Source organism: Aethalodelphis obliquidens, unplaced genomic scaffold (assembly GCF_003676395.1).
Source record: "Aethalodelphis obliquidens isolate GAN/ISIS:26980383/991018 unplaced genomic scaffold, ASM367639v1 scaffold14, whole genome shotgun sequence".
Lineage (NCBI taxonomy): Eukaryota > Metazoa > Chordata > Mammalia > Artiodactyla > Delphinidae > Aethalodelphis > Aethalodelphis obliquidens.
Genome location: NW_020837958.1, coordinates 22,180,327 through 22,201,905, shown reverse-complemented (window position 1 = coordinate 22,201,905; position 21,579 = coordinate 22,180,327). Strand labels below are relative to the sequence as shown.

Sequence of the window (21,579 nt, the reverse complement as noted above, 5' to 3'; positions counted from 1 at the left end):
GCCTATCCCACCTCTGTAGGTGTTCACAAAGCACCGAGCTGATCTCCCTGTGCTACGCGGCTGCTTCCCACTAGCTATCTATTTTACATTTGGTAGTGTATATATGTCCATGCCACTCTCTCACTCAGTCCCAGCTTACCCTTCCCCCTCCCCATGTCCTCAAGTCCATTCTCTATGTCTGTGTCTTTATTGCTGTCCTGCCCCTAGGTTCTTCATGACCTTTTTTTTTTTTTTTAGATTCTATATATATGTGTTAGCACACGGTATTTGTTTTTCTCCCTCTGACTTACTTCACTCTGTATGACACACTCTAGGTCCATCCATCTCACTACAAATAACTCAATTTCGTTTCTTTTTATGGCTGAGTAATATTCCATCATATATATGTGCCACCTCTTCTTTATCTATTCATCTGCCAATGGACACATAGATTGCTTGCATGTCCTGGCTATTGTAAACAGAGCTACAATGACCATTTTGGTACATGACTCTTTTTGAATTTTGGTTTTCTCAGGGTATATGCCCAGTAGTGGAATTGCTGGGTCATATGGTAGTTCTATTTGTAGTTTTTTAAGGAACCTCCATACTGTTCTCCATAGTGGCTTTATCAATCTACATTCTCACCAACAGTGCAAGAGGGTTCCCTTTTCTCCACACGCTCTCCAGCATTTATAGTTTCTAGATTTTTTTGATCATGGCCATTCTGACTGGTGTGAGGTGATACTGCATTGTAGCTTTGATTTGCATTTCTCTAATGATTAATGATCTTGAGCATTCTTTCATGTGTTTGTTGGCAGTCTGTATATCTTCTTTGGAGAAATGTGTTTAGGTCTTCTGCCCATTTTTGGCTTGGGTTGTTTCCTATTTTGATATTGAGCTGCCTGTGCCACTTGTAAATTTTGGAGATTAAACCTTTGTCAGTTGCTTCATTTGCAAATATTTTCTCCCATTCTGAGGGTTGTCTTTTCGTCTTGTTTATGGTTTCCTTTGCTGTGCAAAAGCTTTGAAGTTTCATTAGGTCCCATTTGTTTATTTTTGTTTTTATTTCCATTTCTATAGGAGGTGGGTCAAATAGGATCTTGCTGTGATTTATGTCATAGAGTGTTCTGCCTATGTTTTCCTCTAAGAGTTTGATAGTGTCTGGCCTTACATTTAGCTCTCTAATCCATTTTCAGTTTATTTTTGTGTATGGTGTTAGGGAGTGTTCTAATTTCATTCTTTCACATTTAGCTGTCCAGTTTTCCCAGCACCATTTATTGAAGAGGCAGTCTTTTCTCCACTGCATATTCTTGCCTCCTTTTTCCGAGATAAGATGACCATATGGGCCTGCATTTATCTGTGGGCTTTCTCTCCTGTTCCATTGATCTATCTTTCTGTTTTATGCCAGTACCATACTGTCTTGATTACTGTAGCTTTGTAGTAAACTCTGAAGTCAGGGAGCCTGATTCCTCCAGCTCCGTTTTTTGTTCTCAAGATTGCTTTGGCTATTATGGGTCTTTTGTGTTTCCATACAAATTTAAAAATTTTTTTGTTCTAGTTCTATGCCAGTGGTAGTTTGATAGGGATTCCATTGAATCTGTAGATTGCTTTGGGTAGTATAGTCATTTTCACAGTGTTGATTCTTCCAATCCAAGACATTGGTACGTCTCTCCATCTATTTGTATCATCTTTAATTTCTTTCATCAGTGTCTTATAATTTTCTGCATACAGGTCTTTTGTCTCCTTAGTAGGTTTATTCCTAGATATTTTATTCTTTTTGTTGCAATGGTAAATGGGAGTGTTTTCTTAATTTCACTTTCAGATTTTTCATCATTAGTGTATAGGAATGCCAGAGATTTCTGTGCATTAATTTTGTATCCTGCTACTTTACCAATTTCTTTGATTAGCTCTAGTAGTTTTCCGGTAGCATCTTTAGGATTCTCTATGTATAGTATCATGTCATCTGCAAACAGTGACAGCATTACTTCTTCTTTTCTGCTTTGGATTCCTTTTATTTCTTTTTCTTCTCTGACTGCTGTGGTATAAAATTCCAAAAGTATGTTGAATAATAGTGGTGAGAGTGGGCAACCTTGTCTTGTTCCTGATCTTACTGGAAATGGTTTCAGTTTTTCACCATTGAGTATGATGTTGGCTGTGGGTTTGTCATTTATTGCCTTTATTATGTTGAGGAAAGTTCCCTCTATGCCTACTTTCTGGAGGGTTTTTATCATAAATGGGTGTTGAATTCTGTTAAAGCTTTCTCTGCATCTATTGAGATGATCATATGGTTTTTCTACTTCAATTTTTTAATATGGTGTGTCACATTGATTGATTTGCATATATTGAAGAATCCTTCAATTCCTGGAATAAAACCCACTTGACCATGGTGTATGATCCTTTTAATCTGCTGTTGGATTCTGTTTGTTAGGATTTTGTTGAGGATTTTTGCATCTATGTTGATCAGTGATATTGGCCTGTAGTTTTCTTTCTTTGTGGCATCTTTGTCTGGTTTTGGTATCAGGGTGATGGTGGCCTCCTAGAATGAGTTTAGGAGTGTTCCACCATCTGCTATATTTTGGAAGAGTTTGAGAAGGATAGGTGCTTAGCTCTTCTCTAAATATTTGATAGAATTCGCCTGTGAAGCCATCTGGTCCTGGGCTTTTGTTTGTTGGAACATTTTTAATCACAGTTTCAATTTCAGTTCCTGTGATTTGTCTGTTCATATTTCCTATTACTTCCTTGTTCAGTCTTGGAAGGTTGTGCATTTGAAAGAATTTGTTCAATTCTTCCAGGTTGTCCTTTTTATTGGCATATAGTTGCTTGTAGTAATCTCTCATGATCCTTTGTATTTCTGCAGTGTCAGTTGTTCCTTCTCCTTTTTCATTTCTAAATCCATTGAGTTGAATTTTCTCCCTTTTTTTTTTGATGAGTCTGGCTAATGGTTTATCAATTTTGTTTCTCTTCTCAAAGAACCAGCTTTTAGTTTTATTCATCTTTGCTATCGTTTCCTTCATTTCTTTTTCATTTATTTCTGATCTGATCTTTATGATTTCTTTCCTTCTGCTAACTTTGGGGTTTTCTTGTTCCTCTTTCTCTAATTCCTTTAGGTGTAAGGTTAGGGTGTTTATTTGAGATGTTTCTTGTTTCTGAAGGTAGGATTGTATTGCTATAAACTTCCCTCTTAGAACTGCTTTTGCTGCATCCCATAGGTTTTGGGTTGTCGTGTTTTCATTGTCATTGGTTTCTAGGTATCTTTTGATTGCATCTTTGATTTCTTCACTGATCTCTTGGTTATTTAGTAATGTATGGTTCTGCCTCCATGTGTTTATATTTTTTACAGATCTTTTCCTGTAATTGATATCTAGTCTCATAGCATTGTGGTCGGAAAAGATACTTGATACAATTTCAATTTCTTAAATTTACCAAGGCTTGATTTGTGACCCAAGATATGATCTATCCTGGAGAATATTCCATGAGCAGTTGAGAAAAACGTGTATTCTGTTGTTTTTAGATGGAATGTCCTACAAATATCAATTAAGTCCATCTTGTTTAATGTATCATTTAAAGCTTGTGTTTCCTTATTTATTTTCATTTTGGATGATCTGTCCATTGGTGAAAGTGGGGTGTTAAAGTCCCCTACTGTGAATGTGTTACTGTCGATTTATGCTTTTATGGCTGTTAGTATTTGCCTTATGTATTGAGGTGCTCCTATGTTGGGTGCATAAATATTTACAATTGTTATATCTTCTTCCTGGGTTGATCTCTTGATCATTATGTAGTGTCCTTCTTTGTCTCTTGTAGTAGTCTTTATTTTAAAGTCTAGTTTGTCTGATTTGAGAATTGCTACTCCAGCTTTCTTTTGATTTCCATTTGCATGGAATATCCTTTTCCATCCCCTCACTTTCAGTCTGTATGTGTCCTTAGGTCTGAAGTGGGTCTCTTGTAGACAGTATATATATGGGTCTTGTTTTTGTATCCATTCAGCCAGTCTATGTCTTTTATTTGGAGCATTTAATCCATTTACATTTAATGTAGTTATCGATATGTATGTTCCTATTCCCATTTTCTTAATTGTTCTGGGTTTGTTATTGTAGGTCTTTTCCTTGTCTTGTGTTTCCTGCCTAGAGAAGTTCCTTTAGCATTTGTTGTAAAGGTGGTTTGGTGGTGCTGAATTCTCTTAGTTTTTGCTTGTCTGTAAAGTTTTTAATTTCTCCATCAAGTCTGAATGAGATCTTTGTTGGTTAGAGTAATCTTGGTTGTAGATTTTTCTCCTTCATCCCTTTAAATATGTCCTGTCACTCCCTTCTGCCTTGCAGAGTTTCTGCTGAAAAATCAGCTGTTAACCTTATGGGGATTCCTTTGTGTGTTTTTTGTTTTTTCCTTGCTGTTTTTAATACTTTTTCTCTGTATTTAATTTTTGATAGTTTGATTAATATGTGTCTTGGTGTTTTTCTCCTTGTGTTTATCCTTAATGGGACTCCCTGTGCTTCCTAGATTGATTAGCTATTTCCTTTCCCATATTACAGAAGTTTTCCACTATAATCTTTTCAATATTTTCTCAGTCCCTTTCTCTTTCTCTTCTTCTTCTGGGACCCCTATAATTTGAATGTTCATGTGTATAATGTTTTCCCAGGTGTCTCTGGGACTGTCCTCAATTATTTTCATTCTTTTATTCTTTATTCTGCTCTGTGATATTTTTTTCCACTATTTTATCTTCAAGGTCACTCATCCGTTCTTCTGCCTCAGTTATTCTGCTTTTAATCCCTTCTAGAGAATTTTAAATTTCATTTATTGTGTTGTTCATCATTGTTTGTTTGCTCTTTAGTTCGTCTATATCCTTGTTAAACGTTTCTTGTATTTTCTCAATTCTATTTCCAAGATTTTGGATCATCTTTACTATCATTATTCTGAATTCTTTTTCGGGTAGCCTGCCTATTTCCTCTTCATTTGTTGGGTCTCATGGGTTTTTGCCTTGCTCCTTCATCTGCTGTGTATTTCTCTGTCTTCTCATTTTGCTTAACTTACTGTTTTGGGGGCTCCTTTTCGCAGGGTGCAGGTTCGTAGTTCCTGTTGTTTTTGGTGTCTGTCCCCAGTGGCTAAGGTTGGTTCAGTGGTTGTGTATGCTTTCTGGTGGAGGAGACTAGTGCCTGTGTTCTGGTGGATGGGGCTGGATCTTGTCTTTCTGGTGGGCAGGTCCACGTCTGGTGGTGTGTTTTGGGGTGTCTGTGGCCTTATTATGATTTTAGGCAGCCTCTCTGCTAGTGGATGGGGTTGTATTCCTGTCTTGCTAGTTGTTTGCCATAGGGTGTCCAGCACCTTAGCTTGCTTGTCATTGATTGGAGCTGGGTCTTGGCATCGAGATGGAGATCTCGAGGAAATTTTCACTGTTTGATATTACATGGAACTGGGAGGTCTCTTGTGGACCAGTGTCCTGAACTTAGCTCTCCCACCTCTGAGGAACAGCTCTTATGCCTGGCTGGAGCACCAAGAGCCTGTCATCCACATAGCTCCGAATAAAAGGGAGAAAAAAAAGAAAGAAAGAAAGAAGAAGATAAAATAAAATAAAAACTAATTATTAAAAAAAAATATTTTTTAAGTAATAAAAAAAAAGAATGAAATAAAGAAGAGAGCAACCAAACCAAAAAACTAATCCACCGATGATAACAAGTACTAAAATCTATACTAAAAAAGAAAGGGGCTTCCCTGGTGGCACAGTGGTTGAGAGTCCACCTGCTGATGCAGGGGACACAGGTTTGTGCCCCAGTCCAGGATGATCCCACATGCTGTGGAGTGGCTAGGCCCTTGAGCCATGGCGGCTGAGCCTGCCCGTCCGGAGCCTGTGCTCCGCAAAAGCCTGTGTACCGCAAAAAAAAAAAAAAAAAAAACTACGAAAATAAAGCCAGACAGACAGAACCCTAGGAAAAATGGTAAAAGTGAAGTTATACAGACAAAATCAGAAGCAGAAGCCTACACATACACACTCCTAAAAAGAGAAAAAGGGAAAAAAAAAAATATATATATATATATATATATATATATATATATATATATATATATTTGCTCCCAAAGTCCACCTCCTCAATTTGGGATAATTTGTTGTCTATTCAGGTATTCCACAAATGTAGGTTACATCACATTGATTGTGGAGATTTAATCTGCTGCTCCTGAGGCTGCTGGGAGAAATTTCCCTTTCTCTTCTTTGTTCACACAGCTCCCCGGGTTCAGCTTTGGATTTGGACCCCCCTCTGCATGTAGGTCACCTGAGGGCGTGTGTTCTTTGCTCAGGCAGGACGGGGTTAAAAAGGAGCAGCTGATTCGGGGTCTCTGGCTCACTCAGGCCGGGGGGATGAAGGGGTGCGGATGCGTGGCGAGCCTGCGGCGGCAGAGGCCGGCGTGACATTGCACCAGCCTGAGGCACGCCGTGCGTTCTCCCGGGACGTTGTCCCTGGATCACGTGACCCTGGCAGTGGCGGGCTGCACAGGCTCCCGGGAGGGGAGGTGTGGATAGTGACCTGTGCTCGCACACAGGCTTCTTGGTGGCGGCAGCAGCAGCCTTAGCGTCTCATGCGCATCTCTGGGGTCCGTGCTGTTAGCCGCAGCTCACGCCCGTCTCTGGAGCTCCTTTAAGCAGCGGTCTTAATCCCCTCTCCTCGCGCATCAGGAAACAAAGAGGGAAGAAAAAGTCTCTTGCCTTTTCGGCAGGTCCAGACCTTTTCTCGGGCACACTCCCGGCTAGCCGTGGCGCACTAACCCCTTCAGGCTGTGTTCATGCCGCCAACCCCAGTCCTCTCCCTGGGATCCGACTGAAGCCCAAGCCTCAGCTCCCAGCCCCCGCACGTCCCTGTGGGTGAGCAGACAAGCCTCTCGGGCTGGTGAGTGCTGGTCAGCACTGATCCTCTGTGCGGGAATCTGTCTGCTTTGCCCTCCGCACCCCTGTTGCTGTGCTCTCCTCCGTGGCTCCGAAGCTTCCCCCCGCCCCGCCACCCGCAGTCTCCGCCCGCGAAGGGGCTTCCTAGTGTGTGGAAACCTTTCCTCCTTCACAGCTCCTGCTGTGCAGGGACACACTGGTGCAGGTCCCGTCCCTATTCTTTTGTGTGTGTTTTTTCATTTTTCTTTTGCCCTCCTCAGGTACGTGGGGAGTTTCTTGCCTTTTGGGAGGTCTGAGGTCTTCTGCCAGCGTTCAGTAGGTGTTTTATAGGATCAGTTCCATATGTAGATGTATTTCTGATGTATTTGTGGGGAAGAAGGTGATCTCCGTGTCTTACTCTTCCGCCATCATGAAGCTCCTCCTCTATTTTTTGTTTTTTAAATAGATTTTCTGTTTTTAGAGAAGCTTTAGGTTCACAGCAAAATTGAGCTGAAAGTTCGGAGAGCTCCCAGGTACTCCCTGCCTCCACACAGCCCCCCATTAGCAGCATCCTCCACCAGAGCAGTAAATCTGCTATAATCGATGAAACTGCATTGACACATCATCATCACCCAGAGTCCCTAGTTGAGTTTAGGTTTCATTCTTAGTTGTTTACATTCTATAGAGTTTGACAAACGTATAACATATAACCACCCTTACAGTATCGTATAGAATAGTTTCATTGACTTATTCTGTGTTTTAGGAAGCCTTCCAGGGGCTTCCCTGGTGGTGCAGTGGTTGAGAGTCTGCCTGCAAGTGCAGGGGACACGGGTTCGTGCCCCGGTCCGGGAAGGTCCCACATGCCGCAGAGCGGCTAGGCCGGTGAGCCATGGCTGCTGAGCCAAAACAGAAGCCCTCCAGGTGATTCTTGTGCACATTAAAGTCTGGCAACCATTTTATTACAAGATACATGTTTTTAAAGCTAAGTTCAAAAAATAGCCAAGAAATTAATACTGTATTAAATCCTACATCTAAACTGAAGGTGTACTTGATTTATTCTACTCTCCTCTTTTGTTTTTTATTGAGGTATAGTTGATTTCCAATATTATATTAGTTTCAGGTGTGCAGCATAGGGATTCAATATTTTTATAGATTATACTTCATTTAAAATTATTACAAAATAATGGCTATATTTGCCTGTTCTGTATAATATATCCTTTTTGCTTACTTATTTTATGCATGGTATTTGGTAACTCTTAATCCCATACACCTGTCTTGCCCTTCCCTACCTCCTCCTCCCCATTGGTAACTGCTATTTTGTTCTCTATATCTATGAGTCTGTTTCTGTTTGTTATTTAGATTTGTTTTGTTTTTTAGATTCCACATATGTGATAACATAGAGTATTTGTCTTTCTCTGTCTGACTTATTTCACTAAGCATAATACCCTCTAGGTCCATCCACCATATTGCAAATGGCAAAATTTAATTCTTTTTTATGGCCGAATAATGTTTCATTATATATATTTATACCACATTCTTTTTATCCATTCATCTGTTGATGGACACTTAAGTTGCTTCCATATCTTGGCTATTGAAGTAATGCTGCTATGAACATTGGAGTGCATATATCTTTTTAAATTAGTGTTTTTATTTTCTTCAAATATATACCCAACAGTGGGATTGCTGGGTCATATGGTAGTTCTATTTTTAGTTGTTTGAGTAAGCGCCACATTGTTTTCCGTAGTAGCTGCACCAACTTAAAATACCAGCAACAGTGTACTAGGGTTCTCTTTTCTCCACATCCTTGCCAACATTTGTTATTTGTAGACTTTTTGATGATGGCCATTCAGACAGGTGTGAGGTGATATCTCTTTCTGGTTTTGATTTGCATGTCCTTGATGATTAGCAGTGTTGAGCATCTTTTCACGTGCCTGTTGGCCATCTGCATTTCCTCTTTGGAAAAGGGTCTATTCAATTATTCTGCCCTTTATTTAAAAACTTTTTATTGGAGTATAGTTGCTTTACAATGTTGTGTTATTTTCTGCTCTACAGCAAAGTGAATCAGTTATACACATACCCCTGCTTTTTTAGATTTCCTTCCCATTAGGTCACCACACAGCATTGAGTAGAGTTCCCTGTGCTATACAGTAGGTTCTCATTAGTCTTCTGCCCATTTTTTAACAAGGTTGTTTTTTTTTTTGTTTGATGTTGAGTTGTATGAGCTATTTGTATATGTTGGATATTAACCCCTTATCAGTCATATCGTTCGCAAATATCTTCTTCCATTCAATAGGTTGTCTTATAGTTTTGTGGTTGGTTTCCTTTGCTGTGCAAAAGCTTTTAAGTTTAATTAGGTCTCATTTGTTTATTTCTGCTTTTGTTACCTTTGCTTTAGGAGATGGATCCAAAAAATTATTACAATGATTTATGTCCTGCCTATGTTTTGCTCTAGGAGTTTTATAGTATCCATTCTTATATTTATGTCTTTAATCCATCTTGAGTTTACTTTTGTATATGGTGCTAGAAAATGTTCAGTTTCATTTTTTACATGTAACTGTTATGGCCAGCAACTTTTAAAATTAAATTTTATTGAGATATAATTTACATAGAATTTTACTGAGATGTAATTTACATAGAATTCATCATCTATACTTTAATGGGTTTGATCAGTATTCAGGATAGAGGATATTTTCATCACCTACAAAGTTCCCACTTGATATTTTATAATCTCTACCACCAACCCCCAGTCCACGTCAACTACCAACCTGATTTATGTCCCTAGTCTTTTGTCTTTTCTAGAATATCATATATATGGTATTATACAAAATATAGCTTTTTGTGACTGGATTCTTTCACATACTCTAATACATTTGAAATACATCTATATTGTTACGTTTCAGACTTAATTTATTTTAAGAAACGCCTAACCGTATTTTGGTATTTCATTTCATGGATGTACCATAATTTGTTTACTATTCATCAGTTAATGGACATGTGGGATATTTCCAGCTTTTGACTATTATGAATAAATATACTGTAAACATTTATGTATATATTATAATTTCTCTTAGGTAAATACCTAGAAAGAATTTCTGTATAATTTATATTTATAAGAAACTGCCAAACAGTTTCCCAAACTGACTAAACCATTTCCAAACTAGTTGAGCTCTTTTTACTTTGGCTGCAAAATTCATTCTTATGCAGTTTAAAAGAATTTTAATCTTCAAGTTTGAAAATATAAATGAAATTAAGTCATTAATCCTTTTTTTTTTTTTTTTACAGTCAAAAAAAATCCAAGCCCAGCTGAAGGAGCTTCGTTATGGGAAGAAGGATTTATTATTTAAGGTAAGCATCTTCCTCCCTACCCCCTCCAACTGGCTAGCTCAATACCTAAACTATCTAAAATATCATTTAGCTTAAATTTAATTTCCAGATTTTCACAAGAATTAAATTGTATTTGACTGAATTGAAGGTTTGTTCATTTTATTGCGTACTTAATTAGTGGAGATAAATACAGTTATGGTTTCCTAGGTGCATTCTTAATCAAAGGCAGGCTTCATTCCAAAGTGTTTAAAGTCCCTTTGTAAGCTTCAATTACTTTAATTCAACATTGAGGCATGTCTTTCAGAATATTTACATTAAGGAGAACATATACTGAACAAGTTTCCACAGATGAGGTCCACTGGTGACTTACATTCTTGACTTCCAGAGATGCCTATATAAATCTTCTTGTTATAGTCTTCATGTTTAATCATGGTTGATTGATTTTGGTTATTGATACTTTATAAGACTATCAATGCCTATGTATAGGTAGACATCTATCACAGACTATGGTTATGGTTGACTGACTAATGGCCTCCCAAATATATCCACTTGCTAATCCCCGGAACCCGTGAATGTTATATTTTATGGCAAAGGAGAATTTGAAGAGGTGATTCAGTTAAGGATCTGAAGATGGGAAGATTATCCCAAGTTATCTAATATAATCGCACAAGTTTTTAATAGGAGTAAGACAGAACTGCTTAAGTAAAAAGAAGATTATGTAACCATGGAAGCTGGGGGCGGAAAGACAATGTAAAGGATTTTTCCCCTATAGCCTCCAGAAAAAACAGCCCTTTCAACACCTTGATTTTGCTCCATAAAATTCATTTCAAACTTCTGACTTTCAGAACAAAAAGAGAATAAATTGTGTTGTTGTTTAAGCCACTTAGTTCATGGTAGTTTGTTATAGTAGCAAGAAGAAACTAATAGAGATATTTCCTTTTATCTCCGTTGAGCAGAGGAGATAGAAGCAGGTGCCTTTAATTGTGCCATCTGCGTTCCCAAATGCAGTAGAGTGATAGAGTATTAGGCTCTTAGTAGTAGGAATAATAATTTGTTTAATAAATAAGTGCAAATTACTTTGTGCGTAATATCTGTTTTTCAAAAATGTGTTCACTACAATGATCATCCCAATCTATGAATATCAGGTTTAAAGTACAGAAAATTCTTCGTGTTATCTAATGGTTGGAAAATCCTTTAATTTTTCTGATTAAAACAGTAAGAAATGACTTCTCTTATTTGACACATTTATTTTTGGCTTAGAATCATGGGAAGGTGTTCCTGTTATGTAAACCAATATCTATTAAATCCTTATTCCATGCAAGTCATGAATCTGGGCACATTTTGCCATTTAGTCTTTCATAAATATGCTTCCTGCCATTCCTTTAATCTCATCTATAACAAGATATTCTCCAGCACACCAAGAAAACTTTGAATTTATTCTCATTAATGCTTACTGACTCTCAGCACTGCTCATTGCATGTGATAAATAGATAAGATAAAAGTATAAAATCCAAGATATTTGCCTGTGTACCTTCAATCTTTCATACTGAGACTCTTAAGCTCAGGGTATCTTAACTTTTACATTCAGCTTGGCCTTAGCTTTTTGCAGTCATCAATAACAAATAATTGAAATTGGCAAAAAAAAAAAACACAAAAAACCTAGTGTGTGTGTGTGTGTTCATATTTGCAAAGAAATGTCTAGTTCTCTGATTTGGTTAACTTAATAAGATCAGGAATATAATAAGAGAATTCCAAGCTCCCTAGAGCTGATAACTTTTAGGTATTAGGCTGGGAGATTTATGTAAAGATAGAAGATCATATGAGGCTTTTTAAATTTTTTGAATTTCATTTCTCAAATTGAAGAGTTATAGAAAGAAAAGTTGGGAGAAAAGAATGAGATCCAATAATTTTCCATGATTTACTTCTTTGTAATATGACAGTTGTTAAATATAGATTAGTAATTTATCAACTTTCAGAAATTACCAAAATTAAGATTTGTTGCATATCTGTATTATTTGAAAAAATGAGACATTATTCGTAAGCCTTGTTATTTTAGGACACTTTGAGAAGAGCACTTTTATATGAAATCAAGTGAATTGTGTATGAATAGACCATGAAGTTGCACAAATTAGGATGTCTTCCCATATTCTCTCCCCAAAACACTGTTTAATTTTTATTAACTCCAATAACACGAGATCTAGAAGTATGGCAATTTTAGTAGTTAAATTAACTTATTCAGTAGCTAAACAATGTCAACCAGGTCCCAGAGTTTTTTGTTTGTTTGTGTTTCAGACTTTTTCATATCATGATCCTCACATAACTGACTTGTTCTAAGCTTTGATTCCTCATTATAGAGTGATAGTGTCTAAAGAGCTATATACCTGTGTACAAAGTCAAAGAAAAGGGTGCGGGGGGAGACGCTTGTCCTTGAGTGTCATAATTTTTGTAAAGGAGGAACATTTTTTGAGAAGTCTCCCCAAACTTGGGCATGACCCTATGCAAAAGTGAGACTTTAGTGTTTTCAGCTTCTACTGTGAAATGTTGCTTCTTTTTAGAAGTAAAGAAATCTAATTGTTAATGGAGAGGCAACCAAAAATTTCTGCTATAATGTACTCATCCACTCATCTTGATGACAACTTACATTTATATCATCTCATTTGCTTAGTTTTATATCAACAGTGCACATTTTAGGTATTGTATAAACATATGTTAAATAAATGAATGAATACATACATACATACATACGTATGTACATGGATACATAAATAGATAGGTCAGGGCAGTAGAGAGTAGAAGCTAATGTCTGTGACCACAGGAATCCATCCATGAACCTATTAAAATGAGTCCACAAATATTTTTGGCAATAACTTGCTGAATCCTGAGATAAGTAGCAAAGTATTTTATTTCCCTGAAAGTAGTTTCCTGAGAATCTATTCAGTTTTGAATAGATTTGATGGCTTTTAGTGAAGATAATCTTTGAAGGAGCAATGCCTGCCGCTAAAGCACGTGAATTTATCTTAAAAATAATGGCATGTGCTGACAATTGCAAGACATACTGATAAATTCAGTGTCCTTATTAATGTTTGAGAGCTGGCTTTTGATTAGGGAAGGCTGCCAGCAGCAGTAAACATTCTGTACTAAGGAAAGAATTGAGGCCCTGCGGATTGTTATTTGCCCAGGACTTGAGTTACTTTTTATCTTCCTTGATTCAATTTGGAGTTGATATTCTCTGAAATACCTACCCTCCATTTTGCTCCTCTATTTTACTTTTACATATACTTATTTTTTTAATTTCAGAAGAATTATTTTTTCAGTATAGAACAATTTCAAAACATGTCTAAATGTATAAGGCCAAAAAAAAAAAAACACTTAAAATCCCATCACTTGGAGCACACTCAATGTTTTGAAATATTTTGTATTTCTGTTTAGTTCCTTTTGTATTAGGCATAATCTGCTTTGTGATTAACATATGTATGTTAATATAGATTATATATTATACATATTCTGCTTTTTTAAAACATAAAAGTATCCTTTAGTTATAATTTCTTCATAAAAATTTAAAAGTGTAATTTTATGATATGTGTGCCAAAAGTGAATTTTTTCCTTATGAATATATGTGGATAGAGAAGATGTGGCACATATATACAATGGAATATTACTCAGCCATTAAAAAGAATGAAATAATGCCATTTGCAGCAACATGGATGGACCTAGAGATTGTCATACTGAGTGAAGTAAGTCAGATAGAGAAAGACAAATATTGTATGTTATCGCTTATATGTGGACTCTAAAAAAAGTGATACAAATGAACTTATTTACAAAACAGGAATAGACTCATAGACTTAGAGGACAAACGTATGATTACCAGGGGCAAGGGTGGCAGGGGAGAGATAGTTAGGGAGTTTGAGATTGACATGTACACACTGCTGTATTTAAAAATGCATAACCAACAAGGACCTACTGTATAGCACAGGGAATGCTGCTCAATATTATGTAACAACCTAAATGGGAAAAGAACTTGAAAAAGAATAGATCCACATATATGTATAACTGTATCACTTTGCTGTACACCTGAAACTAGCACACCATTTTGAATCAACTATACTCCAATATAAAATAAAAAGTTAAAAAAGTGTGTGTATGATGATTCTAATTAACGCTCTGATGAAAAATGTGTTCTTATTTTTATCTCAAAGTGTAGTTTTTTATTGAATGTGTATGTAACTATAAAGTAATTCACTAAAATTATTGAAAAATTTTAACGTTATTGAAACCTAATAGACGTTATTTTTGGAGTTTGGATTTTTTAACTTGAATGAGGAATAACTGACAAATATAATCATATATATTTAAAGTGTACAGCATGACGATTTGATGTACAAATACATTGTGGAACGATTACCAAGATCAAAATAATGAACACATCCCTCACCTCACGTAGTTAACTATTTGTGTGTGTAGTGAGAAAGATTTAGATCTACTCTCAGCAATTTTGAATGATAAATACCCCGTTATTAACCACAGTCACCATGCTATACATTTGATCCTCAGAACTTATTCTTCTTATAAATGCAAATTTGTACACTTTGACATCCGTCACATCATTTCCCTCCTCTCTGCTCCTTGCAGCCACTATTCAATTCTTTGTTCCTATAAAATCAGCCTTTTATTTTTTTGAAGATTCCACATATAAGTGACAACATACAGTATTTTCTTTCTCTGTCTGGCTTATTTCACTTAGGTTGTCACAAATGGCCTGGCTTTGGTAAGGAAAGTCTTTCCCCAAATGTGGTTGTGAAGGTACCTTTTATTCCTGAAAGAGCACAACAGAATAGTCTCCATGCAGCTCCATCAGCTGAGGTCAATGTTAGCACAGACTATAGGGGTCCACTGTGCTCAAGACGGCCGAGGTCCTGTGGTTGGTGGTGGTGGCCTAAGGTTATTGTCTTCCTGAGTGGCAAAGACTGCTGAGATTCTCCTATTCTCCTTTTTCACTTGTGAGAACACGTTCTAGCCAAGCTGATCCCTCTTATTGGCTGGTCTGGTGTGCTGGCACTCAGAGAAGTAGTGGAGCCAGAGTCCTAGGATCAGATGTATGTGGAACTACAACAGTACCAGGATCCTGAGGCACAGGTACACTTGTGCAGCAATGGCATTGGAGTCCATTGTGTAAGTATCTGCAGATCTCTGGGGAACTGTAGTCTGAGTCTCTGGGACTCTCCACAGTGACTCAGATTGGGGGTAGGCAGGGAGGATACAGCAGCAGCATGGACCCTGGGGTGGTAGGGTGTGCAATGGCTTGGGGTCAGGGTACAGTAGCAGCACAGTCTTGGGATGGTGGAACAAAGTCCCAACTTTGGCCCCAGGGGGCAGTCACAGAAGAGCAGTAACATATCCCTGGTGGTGGTCCATTAAATCTGTGTTGGACCTAGAGGATGGGGCTCAGACCAGCAGCAGCATAGCCCTGGCACTAACAGGTCAGAGCTATGACCTGGGACCCTGGTGTGGGACTCAGAGCATCAGTCAGCCAGTCCCCAGAAATGATGAGTGAGAGCTGGGAACTGAGAACCCAGCGAGGCAGATCTCAGAGCAGTATAGAAGCTCTGGTCTCATATGAGGCAACATGCTGGGGCATCCCAATCCCAGAGAATGGCTCCTGGGGGCCTTTGAGGGCAGGTCTCATGCAACAATAGCCCCAGCCCTGGGGAGGAGATTCAGCAGCAGAGACTCTGAGATGCTCCATCATCAGGATCAGTGTTGGTGAAAATGATACGAATCCACAGTGGTGAGGCTTGCAGGGGTTCTCCTGCTCTCCTTTTACCTATGCGGTGAAGTTCTTCTGTGGGGACCCCTCCTGGCACTAAGCTGCTCTAGACTGGGAGATGGAGTGCTGAAGGTAAAATGCTTCCTATGCTTTTCTATGCAACCATCATCAGTTTTTGAACTCTACAGTGTTTTTGCTACTTCCTCATTGTAGTCTAGAGCTTTTCCTGAGATATTTTCATCAGCTTATAGTTCCTTTACTATTTTTGCTGGGTTTTTTGAGAGGAGGAGAAAAGTGTTGGGATCTCCTAGTCCTTCATCTTGCTGAGGTCAACTTTCTTAAGAAAATTATAACAGTTGACTACCCATCAGTGTAGTAAGAAAAAAAAAAATGTTGTGTTTAATTAAGACTTTAGGAATACCCAGAGAACTGGGTATTCTCATTAAAGAAACAAGAATAAATGAATAGGTAAATAAATATGTTAGTCTGCTCAGGCTGACATAAAAAAATACCATGGACCCAGTGGCTTAAACAACAGAAATTTATTTTCTCACAGTCTGGAGGCTGGAAAGTCTGAGATCAAGTCTGGCAGGGTTTGGTTTCTAGTGAGAGCCCTCTTCCTGGTTAGCAGCAGCCACCTTCCCACTGTGTCCTCACACGGAGGAGAACTAGTGAGCTCACTTATGTCTCTCCTTATAAGGACACTAATCCTACAATATCAGGGTCCCACCCTTAGGACCTCATTTAACCTTAATTACCTCCTTATAGGCCCCATCTTCTAGTAAAGTCACATTAGGGGGTAGGCTTTCAACATATGAGTTTGGGGGGAGACACAATTCAGTTCATCGCAGTAATTAACTAAATACTACATGCAGTAAAGCAGTAACAAACTTTGTTGTTTGAGAAATTATAAAATGAAAATTACTGTTTTAATTTGCCCTAAATATGATTACTGGGCAGCTTAAACATTTATTTTAAAACGTAAGCCACTCAATTTCACTTACGTACTTTTTTGTTGTTGTTTTGGTCACTTCAAAACAATTTACGTAATGCTCCCTAGTCACCAAAAATTAAATTTATCAACTTGCCTATTGAGGTAGGGAATGCGAGACTGTTTGAGTTTTGATACCAAATTTTCAGAAGGAGACGTTACTGAGTTTAAATGGAAATTATCTCTGAACTCACTTTCATGTTCTATAGGCTAAAGAATAGATACATTCTGGGTGGGAAGCCTTTTGAACGTATATTTTGGCCATGACAGCTTCCTGGACTGACTTTTCCTGTGTGGAGACCAATATATTTATGCCTTTGCTGAAGGTTCTGTTCCACATGTCATGTTGCTAACATTTGGTCTCTTTAAAGAGCATCATAAGTATCACGTCAATCCTCATTTAATATTGTGTTTATAGTACATATACAGAAAATGATACATGATATGTTGATGGTAAATATGCCCAAAGAATGTGTTTCTTTAAAAAATTTTTATTGCTTCATTCTAGATATGTAACCTTGAATCTGTAGAATTAAAAAATCTCTAGTAATGATAACAACTGATATATATTGAGCACTAAACATGCTTACTCCTCAAAACAACTTAGGTATATACGTATGATGCATTGAGTATTTGTGTGCGTATATGTATATACACACATGATGTGTGTATTGGGGGGGACGTGTGTGTGTGTAAAGTGAGGCCAAAAAGTTAATGGTCCAAGGTCATCAATAGAGTAGATATTGTGTATAACTGAGAAAGGATTTACATCTATCATATACATTCATGTTCACAGTCTGGGTCTAATCCTCTCCCCTGCCTTTTTTTTTTTCTTTCTTTATCTTTCTTTCTCTTACTTCCTGTGGTCTCCCTGGTGACTGGCTCTTCATTTTGTTATTTGTCTGTTCTTCACTCTCTAAACTCCTGACCATCTTTCTATTGCTTACTAGTTGTAGCACATATTGAATAATCCATCTTGCTTTGTCCTCTGGTACTTGCAAAATCTTTGCCGATGTCCTGACCTTCAAATGCATAGACGTTTTTGGTCCCAGTATCCATCTTTTTCCCTGCATTCCAATCTTCTGAGACATTCTATTTGGATGCATCTAGCTGTTTTATGAAAAGAACTATGACATATTAGATTTCCAGTGAGGGATACCGATATTGCAACTATTTCTATTAGTTATTCAATAAAACCAACTTCATAAAAACTATATGTTATTCAGTGTTTCAAATACAATAATGAATTATTTAAATTACTGCCTACATGAAGTTTATAGCCTATCAATAAAAATAAAGCCTTATATGTATTTAGCATTTTATACTGTACCCAGTGCTGTGATGTACATTATTTCATTTGATCCTCACTACAATCTCCATGAGACAGAGAGGAGAAGTTGTAGAATCCATTTTACCATAAGGGTATTGAGGCCTTGAGAAGTTTGAAATTACTCCAGGCCACCAAAATATTTATTTGCGAAGCTAATTTATTAACAGACTGAAACCATCACTATTTTATTTATTTTCATATTTATTTAGTTATTTATTTAAAATTGAACTGACTTAGAGTTTCTTGGCTCAAGTATATTTGACAGAAATTTATAGTTATTCCTTTGATAACTATTTCTATAGCATAGTTATACCACTGTATCAAAATTCTGACAATTATTCTGCCGCGTTTGGTGATAGACCAGATAACACTCATTTTGAAACTCTGACATCAAAATGGCATGTGTTCTCATTGGTATTTTCTCTAGAAACCAGATGTGTTCAACTGGTATCTGCTTCTGAAAACAGGAATATTGCCACATGAATTCCCAAGTATGGATCCAACAAGTGTCAGATTATTTTCTGATGATTTGAGTCTTCTATAAAGGAATTTTGTGAAGCAGTTGTCACTTAATTTTTAAACCCTTGTATAAATTAAGATAATTTTTGTGCATCTGTCTTTCATTAACTTACATTTATCTCATCCACGTGTTAAACCATTTTTTTTAATGAGCAAAAGCATTTTCAGTGCCACTCATTTGGTATGTGTCAATTTATCTCCAGTTAAGTGAGTTTTGGCCTTAAAAATATAGACACCTTACAGGAGAGGTTAAAGGGGGTACTGATTTTATTTTCTTCCATGATTTAACAAACTTTAATTTTCAAAACACATTCATTTGTGCCTCAAAATAATTTTATGAGTCAGTCAGGGAAGCTGATACTGTCACCTTAGCGTGTATAAGAAAAACAAGGCCTAGAGAAGGTAAAAGACTTATCTGAAATCATAGAACTAGTAAGTGGCAGAGTTTTATTCTAATCTAAGTCCTGTGACTCCACTATATCACATTTTTCAGTTATATTTCTACTTTGCTTCTTAGGGGGAATCTATGGATTATACTTTTCAGAAATATTTTCTACTGTACTAATTCAAAGATTAAAAGGGCAAATATGCTTAGCTGGAAATATAACTTGTTGATGTAAAAAATAATCTGTTGGTAACTAATATTCAATGCATTTGCTTAAAAAACAAGCATTTTCAGTACAAAAATAGGCTGTTTTCAGTTTAGAATTTGCAACTGCTTGAAACAGTTTTTTTTTTTCTGACTCCCTATATTATTATTATTATCTAACCTACTCGTTTTTAAAACTATAGTATAGAGGTATGTTCTGTGGTAAGAAACAGGAGAAATTTAACTGACCTTGTCCAAATCAACCCAACTTTTCAGGCTTGCTCCTTCCTTGTTTTAAAGCACAAAAGCCAACTAGCCTCACTTATTTTCTTATTATTCACCAGATAATGGAGTATATATGTAGGTTTTAAAAGGACATGCTTCTTATCAGAAGTCATAGCAAATTTAAATTTATTAAACATTAATTTTTCTCTGAAAATGTTGAGAATATTCCAAATACTGAAAATCACTAAAAGTACAAGATTTCTTAAGAAACCAAGCCTAGAGCTTTAAAGTGACTTATCTATGATAACACAACTTCAGTCTAAGCTTCCTGACTTCATGTTTGTTCATTTCTCAAAAATTATTGATTGAGCACGTGTTATCTGTCAGGCACTGAGCAAAGTGTTGTTTTATTTGTTTTTGTTTTTGTTTTTTTTCCCCATTTCACCAGGATTTCTTCACACTTTAGCAAGGGATTTGAAGTCAATGGATGAATTTCAGGAAGATATTGACTCCTCAGAATATTTTCATATTTTTATAGGTTTACATATGGCATTTTTCTTGGAGAGGAGCTTATATAATTTATCAGATTATCAAATGGTCTATACCTATCCAAAGTTTAACAGTTTAGGAATCATTGCTTTACATATTGGCCCTCACCTTCTACCATGCTAAGCACTTTTAGGCAATGGTAAGCAGAGTTTTCTCTGGTTGTTATTGAGAATACTGTGCTTGTTTCAAGTTTCTGTCTTTTTCTTTCCTACTCTGTTCACTTATTAGAAAACTGAGGTGTATTCTATAACTGCCAGGCTGATGATTATGTTAGAAATTATTTTTAGAAAATGTTTATAACTTTAAATATGTTTTTAAATTTTACCATTTTAATGAAATTTTATCATTAATTTGAGATTTGAAAAAAAAGTTATGACTTTTCCCGTAGGAAAATAAAACATGTTAAGTGATTTAAGCCAGATATTGTAAATACATTTTAAAAAGTGAATATCTTTGTGTGTCCCTACCCCATACCCTGTGCCTGCCTATCCAATACCTTGCTAAAGGGTCATGGGGTTATTTTCCACTGAGCTTGGGTCTAAGCTTGACATCATCCTCATTCCAAGCAGCTCCTAAAAGTCAGTCATGGTTGGTACCTATCTGCCATCCCTGAATGAGCTCTAAATATTTTGCCTATAGCCAGCCTTCAGTCTCTAGAAGGACACTCTGCAGTATTTGCTCACCAGCGTCTTACCATTGTAGCAAATGATAAATGTTATATATTTGCAAAGTCTTTGTAGAGAAATGGTCTAAAGGCTAAGAAATGTTAGGAAATAAGGCATAAGTGTGAATTTTTCTGCAGAGAATCAAAATGAAGACAATTAACTTTATTTTTTTTAATGTCTTTATTGGAGCATAATTGCTTTACAATATTGTGTTGGTTTCTGCTGTATAATAAAGTGAATCAGCTATACGTATACATATATCCCCATATCCCCTCCCTCTGGCGCCTCCCTCCCACCCTCCCTGTCCCACCCCTCTAGGTGGTCATAAAGCACCGAGCTGATCTCCCTGTGCTATGCAGCTGCTTCCCACTAGCTATCTGTTTTACATTTGGTAGTGTATATATGTCCATGCCACTCTCTCACTTTGTCCCAGCTTGCCCTTCCCCCTCCCCGTGTCCTCAAGTCCATTCTCTACCTCTGCATCTTTATTCCTGTCCTGACCTTAGGTTCTTCAGAACCACTTTTTTTTTTTTTTTAGATTCCATATATATATGTTAGCATATGGTATTTGTTTTTCTCTTTCTGACTTACTTCACTCTGTATGACAGACTCTATTTGTTGTTTTTCCCTTGCTGCTTGTAATAGTTTTTCTTTGTATTTAATTTTTGATAGTTTGATTAATATGTGTCTTGGCATGTTTCTCCTTGGATTTTTCCTGTATGGGATTCTCTGTGCTTCCTAGACTTGATTGACTATTTCCTTTCCCATATTAGGGAAGTTTTCAACTATAATCTCTT

At 36.9% G+C, this 21,579-nt stretch overlaps 1 protein-coding gene across 2 annotated transcripts in view; it reads left to right on the top strand.

Annotated features, from left to right (window-relative positions):
* LUZP2 (leucine zipper protein 2) overlaps positions 1-21,579 on the top strand; it is a 443,219-nt gene that overhangs the window by 326,301 nt on the left and 95,339 nt on the right. For both annotated transcript variants that reach the window (XM_027115163.1, XM_027115162.1), the window contains exon 7: positions 10,109-10,171. In XM_027115163.1, coding sequence (XP_026970964.1) covers positions 10,109-10,171 — 63 coding nt within the window. The remainder of the gene's footprint in view (positions 1-10,108; positions 10,172-21,579) is intronic.